Genomic DNA, 25,005 nt, shown 5'->3' on the forward strand with positions numbered 1-25,005 from the left:
TTACTTCTTGCCCCTTAGACACGTCATTTGCACCTGGAAATGAAGTTGGCATTGCTGAGGATGTCCCAATAACTATGTTGGAGAAACCTCAGCTGCTCTGGCTCTTCTGCCATCGACCCCCTCATGCTGTCTCTGACTGACAGGCGCAACAGCCCACCACCATCCTGAATACAGTCATGTGGACACAAAGACAGAAGAGCACACAGGAAGTAGAATTTCGCAAATAAACATTGGAAAAGACGTTTTCAGAAAGGTAAGGTCAAATAAATTGCGTTTCAATGCTGCTTCCTTTACCAGTCGTGTCTGTACGTATGAATGTGTGTGAGCACATGTCATGGCGTGCCTGTGGAGGTCAGAAGACCTCACTGTGGAGTTTATCCTCACCTTCTCCCTTTATGTGGGTTCCACAGAAGGAACCTGAATCGTCAGGCTTTCATAGCAAATGCCTTTACCTACTAAGTCATCTTGCTGGCCCTGATAACTGTTCTTTAATCATAATTGAATAAGAATTGTTCTGTCCTGGATACAAAGAACATCACAGTTCATAACCACCTCTATAATCACCTCCATCTCTACCATCAGCAGCAAACACCTCCTCCACCACCACTGCCACCACCACCTCCACTACCACCACCGCCTCCACTACTTCCATCAAATCTGTGTCAACTCCATGTTCAAGATGACTGGAAAGGACTTCCGCTATTGCTAAGCCTACTACAGTGGAGTTTTTCCTTCTTCAGTAGCTTCTTTATAGCTACCCTATATGATTTATGGACAGTAACAATGTCATCTACACCTTCATAGCCAATGTTAATGTTTTTGTAGATGATATGTACAGTTTTGAAAAAGAGAGGTACACCATACCAGCAAACCAAGTACACAGGAAGTAGAGAAGAGTAGTACTCTAGGTACTACTGACTAAAAGTGAATGTCACCAAGAGTCATGAAGACTCTATCACTAGATTGGGACAGTTGAGAACCTAAGTCATGCTGCTGCCAAGAGCACTATGCATTTTCCACTTTGGGATGATGTAATGGATAATGAGCTGTTTCATGAAAAAGAAAAGTAGGCATCCAAATACATCAAAATACAGAGGTCTGTTCAGATATCCCTCTTCACGTTACACACAAGAAAACGTATGTCACGTAGCCATGAATCAACAGAGTTTCTTCATCTTCTGGCACTTCTCAGAACCAGATACATATACAGCCAGTTATTATGTGGTTTTGATGAAACGGGACCCAGCTGAGACTCAACAAATACCTTGGTAATAGTTACTCTTAATTATCAACCCATTGGGATGTAGACTCTCTATGCTAACTAATCTCTGTGCAGGTCTGTCAAGGATGATTGAGATTTGCTTAACTGAGGGAGACAGACCCAGTTTAAATGTAGGTGACACCATTTCACAGGCTGAAACCCTAGGTTAACTAAAAAGCAGACAATGAGCTGAGCACCAACATCCAACTCCCTCTGATTTCTGAGTGAAGACGCAATGTGAACTTTCTATTCCATGATGGACTGACTACACCCTAAAGCTGTGACCCAAAATCGGTCTTTCTCTCCCACAATGCTTTGTCACAACAAGAAATGGTTAAGACAACCTACCACTCCCATCCAATCTATGAGGGGTATATAAAAGCAACATCTGCTTGTATTTTAAATGACTCAAGTTTGTCCCTGGGATGTTAAAGAGGTCTCAGGAAACTATACACACCTTCAGGGGAAGAGCTTGTCATAGGGCCATTTACATTTCCCTCATGTTTGCCTACAGTTTGTAATCAAGGTGTTTGACATGAAAAATATCAATTGGCTGGTATTCACTTCACTTGTAGAAAAGTGTCTAATCTGGTTATGGCAGCAGGCAAAGATGATAAAGTATGACCTTGTCTTTCACTGTGCATTGCATAAGTTTTAGCCTCTAATAGTTTGCCAGCTAGGAAAAAAGAGCTGTCATAAAATGAATTATTGTCAGATATATAAGAAAGGAAACCAAAAGAGACTGCCAGAAAGCAAGGGCTGGGACCTATTCAAGAAGCGACATGGAACCCACACAACTGTTTCCAGTAGCTCGGTACCCCACATCTTCCAAGGTAGGGGCTGCAGTGATGAACTACATAACCAGGGCCCAGATACTGACAAGATTAGGTAGGCCAGAGTCCCAAGATAGACTTGGGGTTTTCTGTACTGTGGGATACACGTCTTGAGGAAGGAAAAGAAAAGAGCTAAAATGTCCAAGAACGTCCTTGAATGGATCTGGTGTCTAAGCTGGGAATTGAAGAATAGCAAGAAATACCTCAGAAATAAAATAGCTTGAAAAAACAGTAAGTGGAAGGTAGACATGGTGCTAAAATAGGGGAATGTATCCCACACTTGGCATGACAGAGTGAATAGAGGGGAACTAAAAGATGAAATCGAGACTATCCTCTGACATGTAGGGTTGACCGCATCCTACATTATTGTGAGGGTTTTAAAGTCAGAGGGCCCAGCATGCCTTAGAGAACACAAAGCACAGTACAGCCAGCATGGTCTTCACAGGATGGTTGATCCCACATGTTGATCACAATGCAGAGGAAATCCAGCATTGACACTTCCCAGGAAAAGCCAGTCACAGTGAGGAAGACGGAAAGGGGAAGAGTTCACAGAACCACCTTCATCGTGCTGCAGTTTCATGCAAAGCAATTCAAATAGTTGACATAGAAATAAAAAGAAAATGCCCTTCACTTCATATATGTAGTGTGTGTGTGGGAGGGATATTACTTCTCCAGTGGTGTTTTATTTTCCCTCCTAATATCTCAGCCAAGGGTAGGATGGAAGGTTTCTGGGAGCAACTCCACATGATCCTTCTTAGCCTCCCATGCAAGACTGGGAACTGGGAGGTGGGTAGCAAGCATCTTTCATGCACATTTAACACAAGCATCTAAGGGCAACTCATTCCGTAAGTCTCAAAGGCCAGGCAGTTAATACAATTGTTTGAGATTTGAGGTAAATTCTAGGCATAGTCTATGTTCAGTGTTCCAGACATTTTTCATCTACGTCACCTGACAATTATAGGGATGCCAATAGGTATGCATGCCTGATGATCTACAGACCCCACTCATTCTTCTGCAAACTTTCCATGAGGAGTAAAGAAAGCTAAACTTGGGACTTTATGACAAGCAGGCAATGGACACAAATGCTAGGCATCAGAACCCAAGAACACTACAATGTCTGGACTTTCCACAACCAATACAGCACAACTGAGCATACACATGCCATACACTGTCAGTAATGAAAGGCCCCACTGTGAGTATGGACCCTGAGGCTTGCCAAAACAGTCCACCACCGAGCTACATCACCAGCACAGTTCACTGCTACTTAAATGTGATCAGAGGAGCCAAGGAAATAAGCTCTCTTTTTCTAAGTTCTGTAATTGATTCTGTCCCTACTTCCAGTGAGGTCTTCAATCCCACACTCAAACTGATGAACTACTTGGGACTGGAGATTCACTGATGATTCACACAGGGTTGATCAGGGCACCGGCACTATTCTTTTAGAGCTGAGGGTGTGTGGTCTTCTGAGGACACCTGCCTGTTTGAACACTGAGCTGAGTAGGCGTCAGAAGCTTAGAAGTTCACGGAGCTTTTCTAACTTAAGGGGGAAACGGCTCTGTACGATATCAAGGCAAATCCAAAGAAAACCAAGTATTTCTAGAAATGTAGAAAACATTTGTGTTATTGTCAGAGAAATGGAAGTAGCCCAGAAGTGAGCAATTTTGTTCAGACATTAACAGATCAAGAGCCTGGCCAAATTATTGTCTGCAACCTATGGCGACATGCTCATTAGTTGGTCTAAGAACTCTGAGACAACAATGCCTAAGAAAACAGAGTCCGGTGGAAATTTAATTGAATTCAGAACCTATCAGAGAGCCACAGTAACATTTTGAAACCTGTTAGCATGGTGTGTTTGCACAGAGCATTCTGTCTGTGGGCAGCACTGCTTCTCTGCACTGGATGGTTTGTCCCATTTGATTTCCAATATGTTTATCTTCAATATGCGTGCAATAACCCTGGAACCTCTCTATGTAGCTGAGACATTCTCTTTATACTTAATGATTCCATATTCAACCACTGACTTAAATTTATCAGACTTTCTACTCCAGGTTGAACTGTTGTATACTCAGAGTTACACACTGATGATGGGGCCAGCACAGCTACAGTAGAAGTTAGACTGGGATCACCCAAGGAGTGCATGGGTTTCCAATCTACCACAACTTCATCCCTATGTGTTCATATATGTATATATGTGTGTACACACACATGTGTATCAGTGCATTCATGGCCAGGGGGACATTTTGGGTATCTTCCTTAGTTTTTTGTGTTTGTTTATTTTTTAGACACTTGCTCACTGAACTTGGGGTTCATGAATTGATCAGATCAGCCAGTCAGAAAGTTCCAGGTATTCTCCTAGCCCTATCCTCCCAGTGTTGGAATTGTAGACGCACGTCACTATGTTCAGCTTCCGATGTGGGTCCTGAGGATGAATGCATGTTCTCAGGCCAACTAAGCTACCTCCCTAGCCCCATGCAACTGTATCTTATGCAAAGGAGGAATTTGTACACAGAGGCACACCATAGGAACAAGCTGCATGAAGATAAAAGGAGAGGGAGGCCTAGTTTCCACTAGATGAACCATGCCAGAAAACCACAGGATGTTGCAAGCGGGGAGGAAGAGAGATTCTTTCTTACAGGCCAAAATTTTGATAACTGACTTCTGGCTTGCAACACGGTGCACCAATAGATTTTTGTTGATGACACCAAACAATTTGCTATTCTTTGTTATGGCAGTCTTAGAACACTAATACACCTACTATGTGCTACTGTCTAGACAAAGTACTGGCTGAAGTCACTTCCTACCTCGTGAAGTTTTCATAATAGAGATAAAGCAACCAGTATGTAACTCAGTTAAAGAAGGGCCAGACTCGAGCATACTTCTAAGAAGCCAACTGGGGCACAGGGCAGCTTCAATATGACCTCATTTGCTCTCTGCAAAACTGAGACTGTTCTGCATGCTGGGGAGTTTCAGCTGTGAGATCTGTTCACGCGTGTAGCTCTGTACTAATGGAGCAGTAACTAGCTATGCAGAGGCGTCAGGTTTCTCGGGTATAGCTGGTCTAAAATGAGCTGTGCTCTGTCTGCAAAAACGGACAGAGTGAAGAGACTTTGGAAGGCGAGGCTAATGCAAACTAATTCTAATGTGTTCATCTTGATCATGCATTGCACCGCTAACAGCTTAGGTAGACGAAACTAAGTAAAATATTCTTGATTACATATGAAACCATATCAAATTGATTAAAATTTGAAATTAAATGTAATTATTTCTTGTTTACCTGGCTTAATGTGGTTACTAGAAGATAATCTTCAAACTTACTTTTATGTCTCTAGCCATGTTGTATCCTCCCCGTTTTCTCCTGACCCCACTCTCATACCAACTCCTATCGACACCCCATTTCCCCTTTCCATTCTTTCCTTTGTGCTGGGATTTTTCCTTAGTATATATCACTGAGCTACGCTTCTAACACCTCCATTACTTTGCTGTTGGGCATTGTTAGATATTTTCACCGGTTTGTTTGTTTGTTTATTTTTTTATTTATTTGCCATAAGTTGTCTATAATCAGAGCTGTGATTCAACTCAAGACAACTCAAATGTGAGGCGAGGCCCCTCATTACAGCCAACTGCCATCTTGGCATCTTTCTAAATGCTTTCATGGAGGTGTCTCCAGTGAAGCTGGATTTCTCTCCTAGCCCACCTCTGTTGTCCTAGAAATCCTCTGCTTCTCCTGACAGTTTCTGTAGAGCTGGAACATGAACCCATAGAAGCCTCTCATAGAACTCCACTCCATTCATAATGCAACTTTCTCTTTACTGGATCAATCACAGCTCCTGGGCCTCTGAGAACGTGTCTTATGTGTCTATTTTGGGACAAGAGAGGTAAAGGGGTTTTAAAAGCTTATTTTAACCCTCCGAGAAATCAACTGACTAATGTCTATACTGGGCATCTTCCTGTGAAGATGAAACATACTCTACAAACAAATATCCTGCAGAGTGTAGACACTCCCTGTGTGAGGGCAGAGAAGAGGCCTTGAACACACTCCAGTATGCAGGCTGCTTAACACATGAGGGGAAATTTGGCATTATACCTTACTCCACAAGGGTATCAACTGAACTGGGTCAGAATTAAACTATTTCTTTACTTAAATCATGTAGATACACGCTAGCATATCAGGAATCAATGCCACCATTCATGCATTAATTCATTTATAATTCATTCTTCTACCCATCTACTCATTCATCAATCCTTCCATCTATCTATTCACTTATTCATTAGTTAGCTGCGTGTGTCTGTCTGTGTGTGTGTGTGTGTGCATACATGTAATGGTAATGTAGCATATATGGATGATAAGAACCAAACTTGAAACATGAAGAGAAACAGGTAAAATAATGGCAAATAGTCTTCACTAAATGCTTTATTGAGAGGTCTTGGAAGAGAATCAGAGAAGGGCGTAAAGAAGCAATGGGTTAGAGAAGAAAGGCTGGAGTGATGCACAGGACAGCAAAGGAGATTGCAGTGCTTCAGGGAAGGAAGGACATAGAGCAGACAGACGCCCAGAAATTCAGTTCAAGAGTGTACCAGTGAAAGATTCAAGGAATGCTGACTTCCCCATCTTTCCTGTGTGTTATGCAGGATACTCAGAGTTTGTAATTATTTCAATATGGTCCTGGGCTTATCTCTTCTTCATGCAGGATAGAATTTGGAGTGATTCATGAAATGATCAGTTTCGTATTTTGAAGTTTGCTTTCTTAAAATACAGGGTCTTGCCATGTTGTTCAGGGTTCAAACTACTCTCCTGTTTTGATCCCATTAATGACAGGTGTATGTTATCCTATTAATGTCTTTGATGACAGGTATATGTTACTTGTCCAGTTTATGAACAAGAGATTACTGAAGAAATAAGATTTTAGAAAAGATTATTATTAAAAGTTGATTATTATTATTGTTTGAAATATACCCTGCTCAAGGGTATACTACCAACATAATATAAACCAGAATTTAAAGACATTATAAGCAGAAAGTAGAGAAAAGGGTTTTCTGGAAACAGCGATCATTCTTTACAAAACCCTGTGTTCCCAAATCACATTACCTTTGCATCTCATTAAATGCCTCTAGGAATTCAAAGGTGGATATTATCAGCCCATTTAACAGATGGGGAGATGGAGACTAGGAAGAGAGGTATAATTTTCACTGACAGGCCATTAGTATGCACTAGTTCTGGAACACAAACTCAGCCAAGCATATTTCTCTTACATCTGCTGAGGATCATATCTGGAATGGCAGATGTTGCTCTACTCTTTATAGAGAGCTCTTACTAATAACCTAAAACCTCCGAATTTAGTCTAGTAGCAGAGCACCAACTAAGCATGTGCAAGACCCTGGGTGCCATGCCTCCTAACTCAAAATTAAGAAGAGTCAAAGTCAACTTTTATGAGCTATTTTTATTAAAGAGATTCTTCTGATCATTTTTTTCAGTAAATTATTCCTTGAAAGGGCAAGGTGTGAAAAAAGAAATAATAGAGTTCTTGACATGAAGGGAAAAGGAAAAGGGATATTTCTCCTGAGTTCTAGAACAAAAGAATTTCTGAAGATCAGGAAACCTATTGTTTGAATCTGGAATCCCTCTGACTGAAATGTAGAGTGTAACTGGTACGGCCACCCCACACTTCAGCGGATCTCACTGGAAATGGGGATATTAATGCACGTATTTTGTTGGGTTATTCATAAAATAAGTTAGATAGTGCTCATGAATTCCATAACACTTTGCTTAAAATAAAACAAGCATTTGATATATGTGTGTGTCAGATAATCATGGCGTCCTTGCTGTCATTATTGCTATTATTCAGATAAGAAAATAACTTGGAATGACAGTGTACACTAAGTAAACAAAATATTTCCAGAATAAAACAAATTCATTGAAATTCAGCCAGGATGGAAAGGAACAGGATGAGGGAGTAGAGACTAAGTTTGTATCGTCACCCTGTTGATATCACTCTGGGCTTGGAAGACAAAATGCCAGCCTTTAATTACAGGAACCACAGAAGTACCACTGTACTATACTACTTGGAATGAACCTTAGTTATCACTCAAACTCTAGTTCTTTGTTTGGTTTGTCTTCTGAGGCAGGGTTTCACATAACGCAGACTACCCTGGAATGTATTACATAACTGAAGATGCCCTCAAACTGCTGGGACTCTCTCCTATACGCTAAGCATTAGAGGGGGTATAAGGGTGGAACCTTGGGACCTGCCTAGCCAATTTGTTGAGTTCTAGCTCCAAGGTAAGGATCCTGTCTCCAACGATAAGGGAGAGATTGATAACATAAAATACCTAACATCCACCTCGGCCTTCAAAAGTGTAGGGCTGCTATTACAGCCATGTATCTCTGTGCATAGCTTATTATTTGAGGGATAGAAATTTAAAATCAAGTCTTCACATTTGCACGGTAAGCACTTTACCCACCGAAGCAGCCATCCAGCTCTGTCTCTTTCAGTCCTGAACAGGAGAGATCCAAAACCAATTCCAATTTAGTTTCTACTCCCTCATGTTGTTCCTTTCCACTCTGCCTGAATTCTGAGAAATTCATTTTATTCTGGAATCTCTGTCTCAATGGCACATATGCAAAATGAAGCTGGGAATGGTTTTGGTTTGGGTTTTGGTTCGTAGTAGAGACCTTCCGGGCTGTTTCCAAATTTTTGCCTTCTTGTCCTCTAGCAGCCACTTAAATGCTTTACTTCTCAGCCTCTTTCTGCAACTTCCAAACCAACCACATCTCTGTTTCCATCAAGTCTTTGTCTTCCTCACCTCAGCTCCTATCCTGTGAGGACTACTCTGATTATATGTGGCCAACCAGATGATGCAAGAACAACTTTCCATTGAGATTTATCTCTTAATAATATCTATAATGTCCCTTTTGCCCTATAAAGTAGCACTCACTCACTGATTGCAGTGGCGAAGATGCAGCTCTAATAGGGGTCATTTCCAAATCCATCCTACAGATCTATGGTGTCTGATGCAGCCACTATTTGTCATGGGTAGCCTCCAAGTGTCTGAAGTATGCACAGTATAGCTAAGCAGTGGCATTTTAATTTCATTTACTTTTAATCTATGTAAAGAGCTGCATGTAGCAAGAATCTGTCCTATACGACAAGGCAGTTCCGTGGTAGATGACAGTCAGTTCCCATCATGTCACCCACAGCATCTATAGTCCCATGAAATGAGACTAAAGGATGATTATAGAGAAACACCTGATCCCTTGTCACATAGTCATTTAAGTATAATCGCATTGTTAGGTTGACAAAGGCAGGGGAGTTGACTTGGAGACCCAGGGATGTGTTCAGCACCATGGACAGACACACAAAGCCCTCCACTTATGCGCCTCTCTTCGGTTGTTAATCTGCATTCCGGTGGAATTTTTACTTTATTCTGCCTGGTAGATGAATCGCAACTGAGTTTTATGCCTGCATAGATCACGTTTGGAATGACAAATGCAGAATACAGTCAAAACCACACAAAGCAGTGAGTTTATTATGGAGCTTTTCCACCTTTTGATATGGTAAGTTTAATGCTGAATATTGAGCCGGATCCATGATATACAAGCGTGGAACACAGGGTTCACTGCGGAAAGTGACAGGGGCTCTTAGTCTCGGCATTAACAACATAGGCTGCATTAATCAATATAGAGAATGACAAAGGAGACACACTGGAGTGGCACGATGAAAATTAACAAGATATGGGAGTTCAGTCAGGAAGGAAGGAATCACATTTCGAACTCTCATTTAAAGTTTTTGAAAAATAAGAAGAAACAATAGTCCATTTTTAATTTTTAAATCGTTCGGAGACAATATGGTACTACAAGAACTGTTCGTGTAAGACATTTGGTATGTACGCCTGTATCAGAAGAGGGAAGCCTAATGTGTCCTAGTGTTATACTACATATCGAGAATTAAAAGCCAGACACAATGGTTATACTGGTTAGTTTTATGTCAACACAAGGTAGAGTTATCAGAGAGAAAAGAGTCTCAAAAAGGAAAATGCTTCCAAAGATCGGGCTGTAGGCATGCGTGGGAGGGCCCAGTCCATTAGGGATAATGCCATTACTGGGCTGGTGGTCCTGAGTGCTGTAAGAAAGCAGACTGAGCAAGCCATGATGAACAAGCCAATAAGTGGCCCCCCCATGGCCTGCATGGCCTGTGTACAGGTTCCGTCACTGTTTGGGTTCCTGCCTTGGTTTTCTTTCATGATGAACAGTAATGTAAATATAAGCCAAATAAACCCTTTCCCTTCCCAGTTAGCTCTGGTCATGATGTATTATCACAGCAATAGAAGCCTTAGCCAATGACAGGCATGCTAATTTAGCATAAAGTAAAGAAGAGACGGGGAGGAAACAGAGGAGGAGGAAGAGGAGGGAGGCAGCAAAACCCACCAGCAATAAAAGGCAGGCCATGACCACACACTAAAGTTAAACCTATTAATGGTATTTCTTCAAGAAATTCTGGAACCAGAGAGACCACATGCTTAGTCTGGCTAACATTATATATGTGCCTAATCCAGCACTCTAAGACCCATTTTCTTCTTATGGGAAAACGTTCCTCAAGCAGACCGAATCATAAATAAAAATATGAAAGAGACTCCATCCACAAGGTAATGAATCAAGGCTATGGTCAAGATTGCAGGTTGTAGCAAAACAGGAGAGAAGGTCTGAGAGTCAAGTAGAAGGACTGGAAGTTGTAGCATGAGTGAGACCTAAGAAGAGAGAGTAGAGCATCCTCAGCCAGTCAAGCACAGGTTGTCGGGTGGGCTAGGGACTGGCATCAGAGAACAGAACTCACAATTGGGATATCACAGCATAATTCACAACCTGCTGACATTATGTCAGGGTCTCACTGTTAGGAATGAGGTGCAGAGGCAAATGGCATGATCTGTTTCTTTGTGCCTCCAGAATTGCTAGTTGATAGCTCTCTAGAAAGACAGCTTTCTGATCCTTCCCTGGGAGCAGTGCCATGATCAAGCGATATTTTTTTTCCAGAGTGCACAAGGAAATGAGGCACTGATATGATCTAAGGTTCCGTGGGGTTCCCATGATGGCAGAGACATCCCTATTGTCAGAATAAAGTTATCTGAGAGTGAAGGCAAAGCCACTGCTGTAGGACACTAGAATTAGATTATAGTTACCCATATTCCTCTGCTCTGCACCATGGGAAGGTTGTTTCTTATGTCTCCATAAGACCATATGAGGTAAGGTTGTGTCTATAAAGTTTCCACCTTCAGTCAGCAATGGGTGGACTAGCATGAATAATACTTGCCTACTGTCTTCTCTAAGTAGAGTTTCCTCACCAAAGCTAATGGGAGCTGAAAAGTTATAATTTTGTGACCATTCACTATTATTCCTTTAGTACAGGGAAATGGGTGCACAATTTTATGAAAGACCCAATCTCTTCAATCAAGAAGGCAGTCTGGAACGCTAGAAGACTTGAGCAGCACCTTCTGAAATCAGCCTTGCAGATGACCTCTCTGAGGAGGGTCGGATCCCAGATTCTGAAAATATAATCTTACAAAGATGGAGCTCAGCAGAGCCCCACGCCTCACCGCGCCTCGGTGAGCTAGCAGCTTCAAGACCACAAACTACACAGGTAGTCTAAGTGTCTGAGTGCTTGCTGGGACAAAGTGTCATTCTTGTCTCCATAATGAGAAAAGCACCTGCCTTGAAGAAGGAGAAGAAAGTCAAACCAGACATTTCTGCCAATTTCTTTTGGCTCAGAAGACGGATGGAAGCTCTGCAGCTTCCTGGAATCAAAAGGCAGCTTCTTGGCCACGTGGCAAAAATGTTCACTCAAGAAAAATGGGACACAGAATTAAAGGGAAAGAAAAAACAGGGGAACTCTGGGAGACACAAACCTGTCTTCTCATCCACATGAAAGAAACACTATGCAGAAAGACACATGTATAGCATGATCCCCACAATTCCACTGCTGAAATTCTGACCTGGTTGCTTAATTTTATTCTTTACAGGCACGATGTGTACATTATGGAATGCAGAGATAGCCTTATCTTCCTGTGATATATTATATATTATGAACACTATCCATGATTCCCCTTTCAAATAGATTTCTTTTATTTTGTGCTTATACATGGGACAGTGTGGACATATGTGAGCATGGGTGACGTCAGAGACCAGATGAAGATGTGAGAATCCCTGGAGATGGAGTTACAGGCAGCTGTGAGCAGCCTAATATGGGAGCTGAGATCAGACCTCAGGTCTTCTGCAAGAACATGAGATGCTCATGTCTGTGGAACCAACTCGCCAGTCCCCAGCATTTTAAGCCTCAGTTCTTTCATATTCATATGGACAGTGACAGGGCTACTCTTTCAAATACACAGGATTAAATAAATACCATGCTCGACATTAGAAACCAGCATACCCTGGAATATATGTTCATGATTACAGGGCTAATTACTAAATAACTGTCAGAAATTACCTTAGGCAGTTCCTTGCATTCAAATATGCTTACCCAATGGCCTCTTGATTGCTTACATAATGCTGCAAAATAAAAACAAAACCAACAATACTTGCCTGGGGCTTTCTCATGCTGCCTCATGCTATAGGCCTAAGAGACACAGATGAGTAAAAAGTAAGATAGGGGCAGACAATAGATAGATAGGATGATATAGGCAGAACAGGGAAACTAGACACAGAGATAGACAGAGATATGGAAGGATAAAGATAGTGAGGTCCACAAAACTGTTTATAAAGGGACGGCTAGACAAATGCTTGCAGAAATATAGAAAAATGCACAGATACCTGTATGGATCAGTAAGTTGCTGGATGAATGGCTATAAATATGAATACACATATAATTATATACAAACACTTAATTATTCTACATCCATCCATAATCCTATGTGTCTGTCACTTATTTATTAATGCATCTTCTACCTGTCTCTGTTCTCTTTCACATTCATATCCACTTCATCTATTTATGCATCATTTCTCCATCTCTCTATCTATCTACTTATCTGTCTGTCTGTCCATCCATCCATCCATCTGTCCATCTATCCTATCTATCTATCTATCTATCTATCTATCTATCTATCTATCTATCATCTATCTATATGTCTGTCTGTCTATCTATCTATCTATCTATCTATCTATCTATCTATCTATCTGTCTATCCTTTCAGAGACCCACCCAGCCAGTTTCCCACTAAGGAAGAGAGAAAAAAGGAAGAAAGCAGAAGAAATAGGAGGAACATTTGCACATCTGTGCCTTTTTCCAGCCCCTGAAACTCAATCAAGGCAAGTGGCTGCATGGAGAGCTGGAGTCCCTCCTGCCTGAGGGGGCTCATGCACCTTGCAGATGAAGACGTGAGCAGGACTAGCTCATCAATCACCATCATGCAGGGACACAGGCACTAGCCAGAAGGATTAGCACTACAACCTGTTCAGGTCTCTTACTTCTAATGGCATCTCTTTAATTAAACATCACCTCCAGTGCTCACTACTGCAGAGTGCCCTCTCCATTCACAAGGTTGGCTTCTTGTAATCTAGGCTCCTGAGTTAATTAGAAAAGGGGCCTTGAAAAAGGAAATCCATTTCAAGGGTGGGACTGCCTGCACAGAAATTATAGGATGCTGCTAATAAAGACTTCCCTTTCCCTGGTATTGAGATAGACTCCTAAATGGCTTTTGGTGAGCCAAAGCTTTCATCTGCACCAGACTTCTACAATAGAGCTATCCAGGATCTTAGTAAAGGGGCTTCTGGGTTCTCCCTGTGGTTAGTCAAAGCCGTGCTTGAACAAGCCGCACACTGTTCTTTAGGATACTCCGTATGAGCTGAGCAGGTTGAGAAGCATGTCCATGAAGCCAGCTGCCCACAGTTTGGACTGGCTGTGGATCTGCACATACATATAAGAGGTGAAAGAGTAGTAGATTCCATTTGTCTTTGTGTGCAGGAAGATAGGCATGAAAGACAGAGATGACAGGGGGAGAGCCCTGAATGAAGCAACTACTTTGTCCTGTTTCATCCCAGGAAAAGTAATCCATGTGGACCATGTAACAAGAGAGAAGCCTCAGTGTCTTGGGGAGCACCTCTTTTTGGAAGAGACAAGGGATTGGCATGTAAATGCATTGGTCTAAAGTACAGTGACCTGTAGATCTGAGAAAGGAAACAGCATGGATCTGGGCGGAGACAGAGGCTTGCGAGTGAGAAAAGTGTTCAGGAAAGAGGAAGCTGTATGAACATCTTGGGAGAAATGATTTCAGGCAATAAGGAAGCACAATTCAAATGAAGGCCCTGAAGAGGATTGTGTGTTTGAAATGCTCACAGAGCAGCAGGGAGACAGAACAAGGAGAGGTGGCCACTGGTCTGAAGGGGAGGCCTGGAGCCTTGGTGATAGAACTGACTCTTGTTTGTCTTATCCCACATTAAGTGACCTGGGTCTCTCTCTGGCCCTTTGGGTCTCAGATCAATGGCCTATTTCTTAGCTTGAACTATGGAATAGCAGGTAATCCTGAGAGGAATATGGCTGATATTTCAGGGCCGGGCACCAGCCAATAGGGTCATCTATGAACTATGCGCTGGGCACTCCAGACCATTTGCCTGTATTTTCTCAGATACAGTTCTTATGCAAATATGTTATTAGTAAGTCTCAAAATTTGGGACTCAGAAAACTGAAGTGCCTTATTCATAGTGAGGGCGTTAGGCCAGTGTACACATATATACCTGAGAGAGACAAACTGTGTTCCACAGACCTGCACAAACCTTGTAGACACTCCACGTCCTACTAACCTTGTAGACTCTCCACATTCTACCTAAAAAGAAAAATTGCTGATTGTCTATGTGATAAGCCAAATGAGGAATGATGGGATGACAGTAATGGAGAAAGCCCGAGGATGAACTTTTAGACCACAAGTATCAATAGAAAAACAACCAGGCAGGCATGGTGTCTACCTGCAATCCCAGCAACTGGGGGTCCAGGGATCCCAATACTTGGGGAATTCCTAAGGAAAGCTGAGCAACTAGACTATTCCTCAGTCAGCAAATTCTAGGTCCAGTGAGATACCCTGCCTTAAGTAAACAAGGAGCGTGACGAATGAAGAAAACACCAGATGTTAACCTCCAGCTTCCACATTAGTGCATGTGCACCTGTACACATGTGTACACATGTGATATATATATATATATATATATCACATGCTCTAACACAGTTTATTTTAAATATGTACATTTCTGTTTTTTATTAACTCTGCTCTATGGTTGTAATGCGACAGTGTCTGTGAATAATATATAAATTAATGGACGTTGGTGTATGGCAATAAAATTATATTCAAAAGAATAGGCAGTGGGCCATATATGTTCTACAGGATGATACTTAACTTTTGGATACCACATAAGCAGACCACTGCTAATAAAAAGTACAGATGATAATCAATGGATTTAACATCCCGATATTAGGAAATTGGAGGAAATACTTTATATACGTGTGTGTGTGTGTGTGTGTGTGTGTGCGTGTGTGTGCGTGTGTGTATGTGTGTGTGTCTCTGTGTGTGTATGTGATTGTGTGTCTGTGTGTGTGTGTGTGTACACATACGTGTATGTGTTGGTACATAATAATTTAATACTGCTTTTCCCATAATGAGAAATTGGTATCATTTAGATTGACATAGGCCCTCCTAGAATCATTATCTGTTTAGAATACTTTTATATAAGCCTGAGGTGGAAACCCTTATATAGCACTGATTATATAAAGCTCCTGTCTGAGGGGTGAGAGCTGTTTCACCCCAGGACAAAGGCCACATGCTCAGTTCATTCACCTTCTTATCTGCCACTTTTTAGAACTAATAAAAAGCACAAATAGGAGATGACAGCATCCTGCTGTATTTGAGGGACATCTACTAAAGTCCTTTGGAAAAAGTCACAGGGCAACCTACCACTGTAGAAACCCCCAACTAAGAATGTTAATCATTTTTAATCCAACAGGAAGCACAGGAAAGCATGAAGCAAAATGTAAGATGATGATCAGCTGTTTTCCAGCACTGTGCATGCAACAGTGTGGTGTATGTCAAGGCAAAGCCTGAGAGAATCAGCATGGAGGCCAACTTCTAGCACAAAGAGAGGGCCAGTAATACACAGGTGTGTGCCTGTGTGTGCAGGTGTGTGCATAGCGGATCTGTCACTGAGGTCACACACCCTTCCTCATTGCCCAATAAATATCACGTCTGTTCATCTAGCCAGATGCTCGCACCAGGTGGAAACACTTCAGTACAGAAGTGCCTCTGACTTTGCATACATAGAATTGAACTTCTTTTATTAAAATAATGGTAGACTAATAACAGCATAGAAATTTGGAGGGTAGTTCTCAATCTTTAGTAGTTTTGTACAACTCAGGAAATACACATTGGAACAGAATACATATTTACCACCGTGAAGCTGACAAAATCACCATTCACTGGATTCTAAAGGTAAATATTACAGAGGTCAGAGAGTCTCAATGCAGGACAAAGAGGGGCAGTTGAGAGATGTGAAATTACTACAGGTGGAAACTTAAAATAGTACAGTCTATAGGAGATATATGGAGATATATATGGAGATACATGTATGAAACTCCTGAAATCAAGAAGCTGAATCACTACAAGTTCAAGGAGAGCTTGGGCTATGTAGACAGTTCCAGGCCAGACAAGGTTATGAAGGAAGACCCTGCCTCAAAATATCACCACCAATAAAAACAAACACACTCAATACAAAACCCTACTTCTACAGTGGAAAACAGCCTCTTAAAATGTTAAATATGAGTTAATGGGCCACCCAACAATTAAGTGACACCCTCATGAACATAAAAACAGGTGTCCACACAAAGACACAATCAAATCCCACAGCATTCACAACACCCCCAAAATGAAAAGAAATGTCACTAACTTGTGAGGGCACACACAGATGGAGTTGCACTCCTTTCGGGCACACAAACACAAGGCCACAGATGGACCTCTCAAACAATACCTTAAGTGGAAGGTGTCAAAAAAAGAATGCTTCCCAGAATAAGGCCATTGACAAGAAACTCAAGAGACAGAAGGTGGATCTGTGGTTGTCTGGGCTTGGGATAGGGACAGAATAGGCAATCCAGGAATAAGCAAACTTGGGAGGATAGACAAGTTATAGAGCAGACTGCAGGGCTATATATACATATCAAAGTTTAAGGTACATGCTAAATGGGTGGCTTTGACTGCACGTGAACAGTTTCTGTCTACCTCTGTCATTTATCCATCTTCTCTTTATCTATCTATCTATCTATCTATCTATCTATCTATCTATCTATCTATCTATCTATCTATCATCTAGCTAGCTAGCTAGCTACCTATCATCTATCTATCTATCATATATCTATCTATCTATCTATCTATCTCTCTATCTACCTATTATCTATCTATCATCTATCTATCATCTATCTATCATCCATATATTTATCTATCATCTATCATCTATATATCATCTATTTATCTATCTATCTATGTAATCTATCATCTATCTGTCTATCTCCTATGCATCTGTGAATCAGCTTATCTTTCATCTCTCTACCATCCATCTCTCTGCCTATCTATCTACGGATCATAAATCTATGGTATATTTTCATCCTCTCTGTGTTTACTTTTGACAAACAGTCCTGGGGATTAAACCCAGGACTTTGTTCATACATAGTAAACAAGTACTAGACTACTGCCCTGCATTTTAGCTCCTAAGAGTGGCATCCTAAATAGGGAGAGAATTTTCCTGAAAAGACTTAATTCCCTGAATTCTCTGACTGTCGGGCTCTAATTCAGTCAAAGCAGACTTTCTCAGGATGAAAATCGTCTATATTTCCTGACCCTGTTCCTTACCCTAGACACCCACCTACTTGGCCAAAGGACCCTTTTTCTTGTGCATTTACACCCATGAAAACCTGATTTTTAAAACAGTAGTATTTTTCATCCTGAACACAACAAACCTACTTTTAATACCTACTGCTTCAGTGAGACCATCGCTGTACAGGTATTCTCAATACACACCCATATCCCTAGGAATTACACAGATATATGACAACCCTGTCATTGTGGGAGGGTCTGGATGTTAATGACACAGAAGTCAACCTACCATGTAGTAAGGGTTTATTAGGTGTAAGACACCATGCTAAGCATTTATCTAATAGACTTTTATTTTCATAAGACACACGCTATTGTCCTCCTTTCACAGATGAGAGAAGGGATGATAATGGAAGATAAATAACTGCCGGGGTCTCTCTTGTCTTTAGCAAAGGCTGTGCTGGGATACAATGTGAAATCTGCCAGATTTCAAGGGCAGGGATCTTAGTTGGCAACCTGAGCATCGCCTCGCTCTACAGCATCTCTAACCACTTACAGAAGGGTCCCCAAATAGTCTGACAAGTCCATTCTGACAGACACCTAAGGTGATAAGCAAATGTTGTGCCTCGCTCCTGGATGACCAGAGCCCTGTCAAGTGGGAGGAGTGAGTTTCCCCCAACACAGGACAGGTGCTCACAACAGTAACACCTGTTAGTACAGGGGTGGCTTCCCTCTCCTCCCACAATGTTCCAGGCTGAAGCTCCAGGTTCGTGACCTGAGAAAGGCAACTTACAGTGGTGATCACGTTGTCAGATCTCATACCCGGGTGGAGGTCTTTTGTCAAACTGCAATCAATCACGGAGATCACTCACTGCAGGCAAATGCTCTCCTTCCTCAGCTCCTGTTTGTGCAGCAGCAGCCGAGCCCAACTCCTGCACATGGCGTTTGGATTTTGAGGACAGCACATCCTCAGCTTGTGGGAGGACTCATTTGCATAGAGGTGGGCAGACAGGGGCTCACCAGCCCATCTAGGAGCATCACCAAACACTGAGGAAGGAAAGTTCCTTCCTTGCTGTGGGTTCTCACCTCTGTGGAGCATTTCCCATAGCAGGAGCCTAGCCCTCACCTCTTTTCCTTTTCCCTTTGTTAGAAAAACACATTTGCAGCCAGCCATCATCTTCCCTAAGTATCTCTCAAAATGAGATGTCCAGTGTCCCTTCCAGGTGTCCAAAGGGAAGTGGCCAACAATATAAGAAGCTGACTGTTGATTTAAAAGCAATCTAGGGGGAGTTGGGCAGTGGTGGCATGCACCCTGAATGTCAGAACTCAGGAGGCAGAGGCAGGCAGAACTCTGTGAGTTTGTGGCCAGCTGGGTCTGCAGAGTGAGTTCTAGTACATCCAGGGCTACACAGAGAGACCTTGTCTCAAAATCCAATCAACCAACCAACCAACTGACCAACCAATCAATAAACCTGGAAGGAAGTGTAGCAGGGAGTCAAAAGGGTCACAATAATGAAGAACACAGTAGAGCTGGTACCAGGAACATGTAATCATTATTAGTAGTGTGGGCTACATAAAGTTTACCCACTATAAACCCTGTATTTCACACTTGGTGTGACCCACAATGATTGTGATCAATCAGTTGATCTCCTTCAGTGCAATATGCCTAGCACGGGCTGAGAACTCTGTGATATCTTAGTTAGGGTTCCTATTGCTGTGAAAGAATGTAAATGCAATATGAGGAAGGAAGGGTTTATATGAATTTACAAATCTGAGGCAGAAGCAGTCTGCACTGAGAGAAACCAGGGCAGGAACTAGGAGGCAGGAACTGAAGCAGAAGCCATGGAGGAGCGCTGCTGCATGGCTTGCCCTCATGGCTCGCTCAGCCTGCTTTCGTCTATCATCCAGGTACACAGGGGTAGCCCCACCCATAATGGTCTGGGCCCACCCACATCAATCATTACTCCTGATAATACATCACAGCTTGTCCCCAGAGGCTGATCTGGTGTGTGTGTGTGTGTGTGTGTGTGTGTGTGTGTGTGTGTGTGTGTGTGTGTTGGGGCAGGGGAGTATTCTCAACTGAGGGTCCCTCTTCCAAAATGACTCTAAGTTGAGTTGACACAAAACTAGCCAATACAATAAATATTACATCATATAGCCCTGCCTGTGACATGATGAGGTAGAAGCGTCAAAATACTTTTATTGTATATCAGGAAAGCTTCTCACTATAACAGCATCACTACTCCATGCTATGTGCACTGTGCAGCTGATATATAGGTCTCAGTTAATAAGGTACTCAAAGCAGGATGCTAAGCTCCACCGTAGAGAATACCAAGTGACTGGAACAGAAGACCTGGCTACCACAGTTCTAAGGAAGGAGTTACCGTGGGACTCAACAGCCCCTGGTCATAGGAGGAGTCACTGAACTCCACAAAGAGCTTGGCAGTGAAACAAGTTAATGCGTACCAGACACATTCTAACTCACTAAAAGGCAGCAGGTTCCATTATAGACTTGATTACCTACCAAAGGAGAATGGACATCACAAACAAAACATCTGAATGATTCGGAAGTAGTTGATACCATGGGTGGGATGTACACTGTGCCCACAGAAATGTCTATGATGGTCTATGGGATTATGTGGCCATATACTTTACCCCCACTGCTGTATTCCTCACCCTGAAAATGGGGAAGATGGCTTCCTGGTTTAACCTGTTATTCAGAGTGCTTTTGTGTATCTGCTCACTTTCGAGTATTATTAAATTTTTAATCCAAACAGTCTTACAGAGTATGTGACAAAGTGGCTATTTTACAAACAAGTAAATCTGAGATTACCAAGGAAGGAACACCCCCAAGAAAACTACAGAATGAGGGATAGATAGAGGTAGGACTTTAGAGCAGGATGGCTTCTCTCAAGTGCCAGGGTCCAACACTCAGGTTACTTCCATTCTGATGCAAAGGTAAGCAAATGAGTACCAGCCTTGAAAGCTGCAGAGACCCTGCCACCCAAATCCTTCTGCTCGACTTCCAAAGCCTCCCTCTTTCCTAAGAGAGAGGCCTTCCCTGAGGACAACTCTTATCCAACAGGCTGCTCCAGTCCCTGGTGGTCTTCTGTTTCCTTAAGTGCCCAGACCCAGAAGATCATTAATTACAACTTCTCACGACTGATTTCCCACATCTCTTGCAGGCATGTCTGTGCCCTGGGAAGGAAGAGGATTTCTCAGCAGCAGAAAGTGGCCTGTGCTTCTGGGCTGCATGCTCTGGTCTCAGTTCTGGGTCTGCTCATGTAGCATGAAGGCCTTGGGCCAGGAGAGAATCCACAGCAGAAATAAAGCTATGTTTGAAACGGGGAGGGGGATGGAAACAGGGTTTGCAGTCTGCAACATCCAAGTAGCACAGAAGAGGGAAAATCAAATAATAATAATAATAATAATAATAATAATAATAACAACCACCATCTAGTGAACACTGGAATAAAGAAGGAATATTCTACCACATTAATTTCCCTTGAAAAATGGTATATACCTTGTTTATAGAAAAAAGTGGGGTAGAACATTATCCCAGGTTGAAAATATACTTCGTATTAGACATTATATCTCATTGTTTGTACCATTCAATATCACTGATAGCTCCAGTTTATGGAAGGAGAAACTGAATCTGCTGAAAACACAGAAGGACAACCTCTGCAGCTTGCCTCTCCTAGCTTCACGCGCTAGCTATGAGTCTGCATTACTTCAAGAGAACAAATGGCTCCATCTGAAGCACAGAGGCTGGGGATGCTAGAGTTTGTTCACATATTCCTAGACATCCAGCTTTGACAGTCAAACACCTAGGATACTTCACTTCCTCTCAAGATCTTGACAACATTCAGCATAAAGAGACCACTTAAGCCAAAGTCAGTTATTGTGTTCATCAGACACCCAGTCATCACAGACTGGCTCTCTAGGAACAGGTGGGAACTCGCTGTCTCCTGACAGAGCCCAGCATCTGCATTCTCCTTGTGAATCTGATTACGACCTCCGATGCAAAGGAGGGGAAGGAGCTCTCAGCTAAAACACCAAGATTAAGTGGGAAATGTCCATTATCGGGGCAAATAATTGAGGACTTTTCTCCAAAAGAGCTCTGTTAAAGATTCAACATGCTAGGCTAGGGCTCAGAGGATGGCTCTGTCAGTGAAGTTCTTCCACATAAGCCTGAGGACACGTGTTCAATCCCCAGTGTTCATGTATGAAGCCAGATGTGGTGGTGAACTCTGGTATTCTCTGGCAAGCTCTAGAGATATACACACACACACACACACACACACACACACACACACAGAGAGAGAGAGAGAGAGAGAGAGAGAGAGAGAGAGAGAGAGAGAGAGATGGCTTTCTGGCCAGCCAGCCTAGGCTACTGGAAAATTCAGGCCAGTCAAAGACTGTGTCCAAAACACAGCAATGGGCAGCTCTTGGAGAATGGACCTGTAGCATTCCTCCCCATGTTCATGTATCTACACTTTCACACACACACACACACACACACACACACACACACACACACACACACACACACACAAACAGCCCACTGTGCTGGGGAGAACACAAATACTAACCATATACTAATGAATTATGGGCTACCACTGCTCAAATCATCTGGACCTGGTGGAACGAGAGAAGAAAGTAGCTATGCCGCACATGCTCAGTGAGGTCAGATGGGAAAAGTCTGCCGCACGCCTCTTGCCCAGTTGCACCTGCCTCATGCAAGCAGATGTGTTCTTCGTGGTCTTTTCCATGGATGACCGTTTACAGATTGTAGAAAGTATTCTGCTCCAGGATGGGGAGCAGACAAAAGGGAAGGCATTGAATGCACTTGTCCCCCCTAGTACTACCTGATATTCACTTTGCTTAGAGCTGTGGGTAAGCTCTTCTACTTTCTCGGGGTTAAATGAGATGAAGTGTACCAGTAGCCTTTTTCACATTAGCACATTATAGGAACAAGTCAAGAAGGAGTGTGTAGAGGGATCCTCACCTCTACTCAGAGAATCAACAAGCCAGCCTAGTGGGAGACCTACACAGAGGAAATATTTCAATTTGTGGGTTCGGGTAAAGAGAGACTATGCAAATATTATCACAATCTCCAAGGCGTCTTTGATGATCACTCTCGGAATCTCTTTGTTTAGGGACTAGGACTCCTATCAATGTAGGAAAGGAATTACTGTCGTCACTTTTTGATTACTTTGGCTAAAGAAATTCAAACCAATATTCAGTTGTCCCTATTCAGAGGTTGTGAGCTCTGCGTTGGTGTGTGAATAAACATCAATAAATGAAGGGGCGGGCTTGTTGAGCAACAAAAACACCTAAATTCAAATCTCAAGAACCCGTGTGTGAAAAGATGTGTTCATGTGCATATATAACCCCAATACTAGGTCTGGAGGAGGGGGTGTGGAGAAATATGGTGAGCTCTTAGATTTGGCGTCTGTGTGCCAGCTCCAGCATGAGTGAGAGACTGTCTTGAGGGCACAGAGAGCGACAGAAGAAAACATCAAAGTCTCTACACTCTGGCCATGTTCACAAGTGCACACAGGAACCTACTGCTATCCCTCCAACATGTGTGTGTACAACACACACACACACACACACACACGTAGATGAGAGAGAGGGGGAGAGGTAGAGAGAGAGGAGGGAGGGAGGGAGAGAGGAGAGAGAGAGAGAGAGAGAGAGAGAGAGAGAGAGAGAGAGAGAGAGAGAGAGGAGGGAGAGAGAGAATTAGAAGTCACCACAGCCATTTATAATTTTGATCAGGTAAATTTTGATCTGATGCACAGGAAAGCATCTCTAGTGGGTGAGCTTGTGTGAGCACACCTAGGAATCTTGAAGCGAGAAGGAACTTTTGGTATGCTGAATGTCCTCCCTCCCCATACACCGCAAGCCCCCACAGCATGAAGAGCACCTCTGCACCTGCTCTGGCTCTCTCTTTCATCCCTACATCCTTAAAACTCTGGAACCCATCTTCCCACTGCTTAGATATTCTCCCCATGAAATACCTGGAGTGAATTCTGTGCCTCATCTTGCTATTCTCTTTATGTATTCAAATTAAGTGACTCGCTGCCCTCTTAGGAGTCTCCATTCTACATAACTACAGTTCTCTGTAAAATATGGAAATCCACAGCATAAAAAAAGGTAGCCACATTTTCTATATATCTCATATAAAATGATTTCCAGCAAAGGACTGTCTTTTATAGACTCATTCTCACAGATTCCTACTATCTAAAAATGTAGGCTTCAACTCCAGCCCTTAATCACTAAGGTACAAGGGCTTAGCCACTTGAAATGCGTTGACTTGATTTGGAGTTAATTTTCTCCATGGCTTTCAAACGAAGGAGGAGCTCAAATTAGATACTTATAAATCAAAGTCAAAGTCTCAATTATTTGTAGGAGTCCAAAGGTTCAGACAGTGCAGAACAAGCAATAAACAAGAGTACTATGATGCTAAAATGTCCTTGTCAGAACCTCTGGCAACCCTAAGAGCACCCGCACATCTAAGCTCTGCCATTTTAAGCGAAACTTCTCCCATTCTGGGTCCATGACTCCCTTCCCTTCCTGCCAGCTCTCTGACTGTGGGGAGGAGAGAAAATGGTTGCTTCTCTGCCTCTGAAGTGGAAGATGCTGCCTCTAATTCCACCTTGAAGGCTGAGGCTGGTCCCCAGGGCCCCAGGAATTAAAGCCATGCAGTGATGTTGACTTGCGTGTCCTTACTGCCATCATAATAAGGTGAGAGTAGCTTGGGGATCCCAGGAACATGCAACCTGGGCCTTGCCATATGGAGCCAGCCTGGAATCTGTCAAGTTCACTTAACACATTTTCTCTTTGGGGAGCTAGCCAGGCAATCACCGGGGGTCGGGGGAGGGGCAGGAGGGAGCCGCTAGGAGAGTGGGCAGGAAAAGCCTGTTACAGACATTGAAGCTGATGGCAGTATAAAAACACAAGCAGGCACCCTTTCACCCTCTCCCAGAAAACACTTTTATTTTTCAGACTAAGGCCGGAGCTAAGGTACTGACAGTGATTTGGGACTGTTTGGGGGATAGAAACTGAAATAGCTGGTATG

At 42.6% G+C, this 25,005-nt stretch overlaps 1 protein-coding gene across 21 annotated transcripts in view; it reads right to left on the reverse strand.

Annotated features, from left to right (window-relative positions):
• Positions 1–25,005, reverse strand: part of Rbfox1 (RNA binding fox-1 homolog 1) — a 1,521,216-nt gene that overhangs the window by 196,849 nt on the left and 1,299,362 nt on the right. Inside the window, exon 1 of one of the 21 annotated variants that reach the window (XM_032912766.1) lies at positions 18,715–19,462. The exons of the other annotated variants lie outside the window; for them this stretch is intronic. Coding sequence (XP_032768657.1) covers positions 18,715–18,741 — 27 coding nt within the window. The 5' untranslated portion in view covers positions 18,742–19,462. Of the gene's footprint in view, positions 1–18,714; positions 19,463–25,005 lie in introns of those variants that run through there. 21 annotated transcript variants of the gene reach the window in all.

The sequence above is a fragment of the Rattus rattus genome, chromosome 9 (genome assembly GCF_011064425.1).
Source record: "Rattus rattus isolate New Zealand chromosome 9, Rrattus_CSIRO_v1, whole genome shotgun sequence".
Taxonomy (NCBI): domain Eukaryota; kingdom Metazoa; phylum Chordata; class Mammalia; order Rodentia; family Muridae; genus Rattus; species Rattus rattus.